This window comes from Mustela nigripes, chromosome 2 (assembly GCF_022355385.1).
Source record: "Mustela nigripes isolate SB6536 chromosome 2, MUSNIG.SB6536, whole genome shotgun sequence".
Classification (NCBI taxonomy): domain Eukaryota; kingdom Metazoa; phylum Chordata; class Mammalia; order Carnivora; family Mustelidae; genus Mustela; species Mustela nigripes.
In genome coordinates, this window is record NC_081558.1 from 2,234,605 (window position 1) to 2,241,552 (window position 6,948).

General features: G+C 64.2%; 1 protein-coding gene and 1 long non-coding RNA gene across 2 annotated transcripts; both read left to right on the plus strand.

Annotated features, from left to right (window-relative positions):
* Positions 1-1,339: 1,339 nt before the first annotated feature.
* Positions 1,340-2,679, plus strand: S1PR4 (sphingosine-1-phosphate receptor 4). The gene has a single exon (XM_059388609.1). It carries the CDS (start codon positions 1,439-1,441, stop codon positions 2,594-2,596), a length of 1,158 nt encoding a protein of 385 aa, XP_059244592.1. The 5' UTR covers positions 1,340-1,438; the 3' UTR covers positions 2,597-2,679.
* Positions 2,680-2,817: 138 nt separating this feature from the next.
* LOC132010769 (uncharacterized) lies at positions 2,818-4,441 on the plus strand. The gene is made up of 2 exons (XR_009402281.1): positions 2,818-2,897; positions 3,330-4,441. It is a non-coding gene; the product is annotated as an uncharacterized LOC132010769 (long non-coding RNA).
* Positions 4,442-6,948: the final 2,507 nt, after the last annotated feature.

The following is a 6,948-nucleotide window of genomic DNA, read 5'->3' on the forward strand; positions in this document are numbered from 1 at the left end:
GTCAGGGATCAGGGTTCAGTCAGGGATCAGGGCTCAGTCAGGGATCAGGGCTCAGTCAGGGATCAGGGCTCAGTCTGGGATCAGGACTCAGTCAGGGATCAGGGCTCAGTCTGGGATCAGGTACCATTTCAGGGTCCAGGCTCAGCCTCAGAACACACTGTGTCCCTCTTCGAATGTGCTGACTTGGGTGGTTCCTTGTGAAGTTGAGACCAAGGCACAGTTCTCAGCCCTGCCGGGTGGTACCTGAGAGAGACGTGGCTGCTTGTCCCCCTGCCGCAGCCTCACAGCCCCACTGCCTGGGTAGCCCTTGTCCACACAGCCTCGTCTTCAGGTCCCTGCTTCTGCCTGGGCACCTCCAGTAACAAGACGCGATGGCTTCTGCCAGGCAGCACCTGTGTCGGTGGTTCCCTGCAACTGTGCTGTTCCCAGGGCTGACCAGTGAGCAAAGGGAGGGCCGCTGCTTGGCGGCCACAGGCAGCTGGGCTGCCCTCAGCCCTGCCCCTGATGGGGATCCTGGAGCCCCTCATGGGACCCCTGTGCCTCCCCCACACAGACTCCTGAGCATGGGCTCTACTCTCACCCCTCTCCCACCGGGCACCCCTCCCCCCCAGCTCCAGTCCTCAGCATCCCCAGATAGGCATGGGGGGAGTGAGTTCCCATTTTTTCTATGAGCCCCTCCCCCTCCAGAGGTGAGGGGTTGTCTTGAGCGGGGGGGGGGGTGTGCTATCTTGGGGGAGGGGTGTCCACAGCAGCTCTGCTCTAGCAGAACCAGCTCAGAGGCAGGGCAGGCCACCCCAGTAAAGAGGGTCCCAGCCGAGACCTACGTGGGTCCCTGTGCAGGTGTTTGCCTCCCGCTGGAGACCGCTGGTGCCAAGTCTCCAGGCCTCAGCCTCCTCTTCTGCGCACAGACACGCAGCTGGTCCGTCCTGGGAATGAAACGGGAGGCACCTATGCTTCCAATGAGGTATCTGGGGGTGCTCGCGTGTGTGCCGTCACTTAACACACTTATTAAGCACCTACTGTGTGCCAGGCAGGCTTGGAGCCGTCCAGGAGAGCAGCTAGGGCCTGGAGAGGGTGGCTTGTGGGGGCGAGGGAGCTGCCCAGCCCAAGGAACGGTGGCGAGCGCCCTCGGGAGGGGCGACCCATTTCCCATCCCCACTGGTGCCCCCACCCCTCCCTGGGCTTTCTAGGACCACAAGGAGGCAGAGACACGGTTCCTTGGTGGGAGCCGGGTGGAGCCCGGGTGGGAGCCACCGACCGTTGGGATGCCCCTCCCTGTCCACGGCCTCACCCCAGCCTGGGGGGTACCTTGAACATAACAGGAAATTCGAAACAACAGGAAACCAAGGCCGGGCAGGCAGCGGGCGGTGGCGGGCGGCTCCACCCTGCCTCGGGCCCCAGCCACCCCGGGGGCCTCAGTCTGCCCCAGGGGACCGCCATGAACAGCACGGGGTCCCCGCCAGGGCCCCCCGAGTCCTGCCAGCAGCTGGCGGCCAGCGGACACAGCCGGCTCATCGTCCTGCACTACAACCACTCGGGCCGGCTGGCCGGGCGGGGGGGCCCCGAGGAGGCGAGCCTGGGGGTCCTGCGGGGGGTCTTCGTGGCCGTGAGCTGCCTGGTGGTGCTGGAGAACCTCGTGGTGCTGGTGGCCATCGCGACACACATGCGCTCGCGGCGCTGGGTCTACTACTGCCTGGTCAACATCACGCTCAGCGACCTGCTGGCCGGCGTCGCCTACCTGGCCAACGTGCTGCTGTCGGGCGCGCGCACCTTCCACCTGCGCCCGGCGCACTGGTTCCTGCGCGAGGGGCTGCTCTTCACGGCGCTGGCCGCGTCCACCTTCAGCCTCCTGTTCACGGCGGCCGAGCGCTTCGCCACCATGGTGCGGCCAGTGGCCGAGCGCGGGGCCAGCAAGCGGGGCCGCGTGTACGGCCTCATCGGGCTGTGCTGGCTGCTGGCCGGCCTGCTGGGGCTGCTGCCGCTGCTGGGCTGGAACTGCGTGTGCGCCTTCGCGCGCTGCTCCAGCCTCCTGCCGCTCTACTCCAAGGCCTACATCCTCTTCTGCGTGGGCGTCTTCGCCTGCATCCTGGCGGCCGTCACCGCGCTCTACGGGGCCATCTTCCGCGTGGTGCGCGCCAACGGCCAGAAGGCGCCGCGCTCGCCGGCCCGCCGCAAGGCCCGCCGGCTGCTCAAGACGGTGCTCATGATCCTGGTGGCCTTCGTGCTGTGCTGGGGCCCGCTCTTCGGCCTGCTGCTGGCCGACGTGTTCAGCTCCACCGACTGGGCGCAGCAGTACCTGCGCGGCATGGACTGGATCCTGGCGCTGGCCGTGCTCAACTCGGCCGTGAACCCGGTCATCTACTCCTTCCGCAGCAGGGAGGTGTGCCAGGCCGTGCTGGCCTTCCTCTGCTGCGGCTGCCTCCGGCTGGGCCTGCGGGGGCCCCAGGACTGCCTGGCCCAGGTGGGCGAGGCCCATTCCGCAGCCTCCACCACGGACAGCTCGCTCAGGCCCCGCGACAGCTTTCGGGGCTCACGGTCGCTCAGCTTCCGGATGCGAGAGCCCCTGACCAGCATCTCCAGCGTGCGGAGCGTCTGAGGTGGAGCGTGGGGGGCTCCCCGGGGGAGGCAGGACAAAGGGCCCCCAGCTGGCGATGGGTCCAGAGGCTCCACGGTCCCCCTCACAGTGCCTGGGCCCACGGAGGTCTCCCTGGAGGTCTCCCTGGAGGAGGCGGCTGCTCGTGGGAACGGGGAGGGGTCTGGAGTGGGGGTGAGTGGGTTTGCGATGAATGCCCCCTCCCCCCACCCCAGCTCCCTTGTGATTCTGGGGAGTCTCAGTCCCTGCCCAGCCTCGGGGGCGGTGGAGCTGGACAGCCTGGCAACACGGAAGTTCAAAAACGGTTTGTCCCAGCTTCCTTCTTTTTCACCTGTGGGCTTCGGGGGCGACGGTGTGGGGCCGTGGGTCGGCTGGACACGTGCAAGCACGGGGACCCGTGGCTGGGGGCTGTGGGTCTGTGGGGACTGGGGTTGTGGTTGTGCGGGGCAGCGGCAGGGTGTGGGTGAGTGTGTGTGCAAGAGAGACAGAGAGACAGAGAAGGAGGGAGGTGGGCACAGAGTGGGGTGCGGCTGTGTGTGCGCACGTGTGTGAGAGCGGCTGGGGGCTGCCAGGTGGGTCCCCGCCCCTCTCGCCCACTTCCCCTTCCCCTCCCCCTCCCCCTCTGCTCATCTGGGGCCCCTGCCCTATCAGGGGCCCCATCTGGGGGTGACAGAGTCGCAGCCGCCTGGCCCCCTGGCCTCAGGGGATCTTGCCGCTCCTCTCCTGTTCCCTTTAGCACTAACTGCCTCGATCTCCCCTCCTGTGAAATGGGCAGATCGGGGATGGACCCCGTAGCCCGAGGCTGTGGGCACACACTCAGCGCTCGCCGGGGCACATGGCGTCCTGCATGTCCGACCCACTTCTGACGATGGTAGAGGCTGTCCCCCTCGGGAGCCCCGGAGGCTGCGGTGTGCTTGACAAGAGGCCGGTGCAAGTGTCGAGGTGAACTTTGAGTTTTGGTCACGCTTAAATGGCCCGTGGCACTCGTGGTGACCATACCGGACGGCACGGGGATGCGCCTGTGCGCACGGCCGCGTCTCCTGCTGGAAAGCTTGCTCTCCCTCCCTCCTTCCAGGCAAGCCAGTGCCTGTAAGTCTTGCCCGGGCTCGGGGGGCAGCACCTGGCCCGCCACTTAGGCACAGAGCCACTCTTCTCTGAGCCTGGGCTTCTCTGCGTGACGAGGGGATGCGGCGGCCCGGAGCTGCTCGCCATGCTGGCCGGTCCCGCAGCCACCAGCCACGTGTGGCTGCTCACGACGCCGGAAAATGAAATGAAATACAAAACACTCACCTTCTTGGTGCATTGGTTGGCTGGAGGTGCCACATCTCAGAGCCACAGAACAGGTGGCTGGACAGAAAAGAGTCCTCTCGCGGTCCTGGAGGCTGGACGTCTGAAACCGAGGTGCCTGCGGGGCTGGTGCACCTGAAGCTCCGAGGTAGAGCCTGTGCCCCCCACTGTCCTGGATTCTGCGGGCGTCTTTGGAGGCTCGTGGCCCCGGGAAGTGACATCCCAATTGCCGCCTTCATGCCTTCATGTGGCGCCCTCCCTGGGTATCTGTGCCCGCATGCCACCGTTCTAGAGGGATGCCAGGCCTACCCTAAGGAACTCCTTTTTAGCTTGATCACCTCGTAAAGACCCTGCCTCCAAACCCCGTCCCACGCGGAGGATTTCAACATGTAAACTCTGAGGGGACACGGTCCGGCCCATAATGTTTAGTGACCTGGGGCTTGCGACCACTGTCTCGGCTAGTGTAGATGCGGGACATGTCCCTCATCCGAGAAGTTTGGATAAAGCTCCAAGCACATGTGCAGGTACACAATAAATTGGGATATTTTTATGTTTTCCTGATTCCTGTCATCATGTTTATCCGTGACAGCACCAGGCAGGGCAGGGACTCGGTGGAATCGGGGGTCAGTAGAGCCTGGGCCACCCTAAAGCGCTCAGCCTGTGCTCTGGGCCTGTGTGCGCGGGCCCGGCTGCCCCCCGGCTCTCACAGGCTCTCTTCTGAGTGAGCTGGACCATGGGCCGGGCCCGCCCAGCTGGGGGCCTTTGCACTTGCTTTCTGGTCCCCACCATAGCGCCCTTGCCTGGCATGTCCCCACCCTCAGTCCTAACTTGCCTGCCCCCCCCCCCGCCCTTCCTTCGGGTCTGGGCTTTGGCATCACCTCCTCCAGGAAGTCTTCCCTGATCTTCTCCTCCTGAGGTTTCTCCTCGGCTCGCACAGCTGCCTGCGCATCCCGCGCTGATGGCCGCCGTGCTCACTTCTGGCCACTCCTCCCCCTCTTCCCCTGGACTAGATGCTCCACGAGGATGGACACCGTGGCAGTTTCTGGGTCACGACTGCGGCCAGAGCTCTGGGAGAACTGGACCCCACAGCATGCCTCCCTACAAGCCTTAGAAATGTCTTCCTCTCCTTCCACTCCCCTGCCCCCCTCCCTGACAGCAGCACAACGGTCCCCAGAATCCTGACTCCTGCTGGTGGGACGGCTCCCATCGCTTCGGTGTTAACTCGTTTCCTCCTCTGTAATGCGCTAGGAGGAAGATACCGCCATTAACTCCATTTTACAGATGGAGAGACTGAGGACCAGGGAGATTAGGTAACTGACCCAAGGTCACACAGCAAGGAAGGGGCAGCACTGGGATTCAAGGTGGCCACGGCAGGCTGGTGACTTCTTCATCCCTGCCTGTTAGGGATTTGTTGAATCTCTCCGCTCTCCAGACAGAAGACCTTGGACTCCGGGGAGGAGGAAGCACATGCAGCTCTAGGGCCTGCACCCTGTGAGCTGAGCCAGGTCAGGCTCCTTTCTCGGGCTGTCTCCGGGTGAGCGTGTGCAGACCTTGTGCGCTCATAGCCCGGCCTGGAAGAACCAGTGCGCGGGCAGAAGGAACAGGTGTGAAGAGAACACGGGCCAGAATGAGTTCTGGTCCTCCCCCTACCCCCCACCTCCCCAGCGGCCAGGCCACCCCGACTCCCCCGGGCCCAGGAGCTCCCTGGGCGAGACAGGACTCGGAGAGGTGGGCTCGCTCATTCACTGAACCACCGTCTGCCTGGCTCTCCTCCGTGCAGCGGTTGTGCCTGTCCGCAGCTTGCTACCTGCTCCCACAAAGGTGGCACTCTGCTGGGGGTGACTAGTAGCCAGAGGTCATTTCAGTAAGGGGTTACGGAGGGTGTGGGATTACTTGTCATCCTATGCACCAGCCGGGAAACGGAGCTCTGAGAGGTGCAGCCATCTGCCCAAGGTCACACAGCCGGGGAGGGGAGGAGGCACAGGGACCTGAATCCAAAATGCTGCGAGCCGGCGCCACCTCGCACTTGGGACATTAGGGAGGCGGCCGTATTGGAGGCTGGACGTCAGCTCACCGGGGTTTTCGCGTTCTGCACGCCCTGGCCTCAGTCTTCCCATCGGGAGGAGGGGGGTGCGTTACTGACGCTCCTTCCGACCCCTGGGCAGAACACAGCGGGTTCTCGGGTTGCCAGATTCGAAAATAGAAGTTTGGGGCCCCCAGTTAAATGTGCATTTCTGATGAGCAGCGAAATTTATTTCCTACTATGCCTACGCCCCAAATGCGAGCGAGCCTTAGGTATACACCGGTAGGAGTAGCCGATCACCAACCCCTTCCCCAACGCCACGCGCCAGACTACAAGTCCCATAACCCCCCGCGCCACCCCTTTAGGAAACGTCTATCATGATTTCTTTATTCTTCCATTCATTCTTCCAAAAACGCTACAACCCACTCACTGCGTGCCAGGCCTCGCACTGGGTTCTGGGGGTACACGAACGCAGGAAGCCGACAAAAGTCTTTGCCCTCGTGGAGTTCAGCATCTACGTTCCTTGGGAGTTTTAAGGGATTTCTGACTTCGGCCAGGAAGACTACAGCTCCCAGGAGCCCCTGCGCCGCGTCACCGGACTACAATTCCCAGGAGACTGCGCGCCCCAGGCTGGGCCCCACTCGGCTCTCATTCCCACTTCCTTCCGGGTCGCAAGGTTACGTCCTGCCTCCACCTCTCGCCCCCCCTCCCGGCCTCCCCCGCCACAAAGACAGCTTTTGAGAAAGTCCCACTCCAAAGAGTTGCCTTAAAGTCTCCGTATTTCTCTGACTCGCGTGTTACGTGAAACTTCATCCTCAGGTTTAGCCATACGGTCCTTCACAGCGTCCTCCACAGGGAAGGAACCCCGCGGGCCTACCACTCCCAGGAGGCACCGCGCGCGCCCGGAGGACTACGACTCCCGGGAGGCAGCGCGGCGGGCGGGGCTGCCCGGGGCGGTGCCCGCAGGACCCCGGAGCAGGCGCGGGCTGCCCGGCGCGGCGCCCGCAGGACCCCGGCGGCTACCCATGCTGAGGTGAGTCCGCGG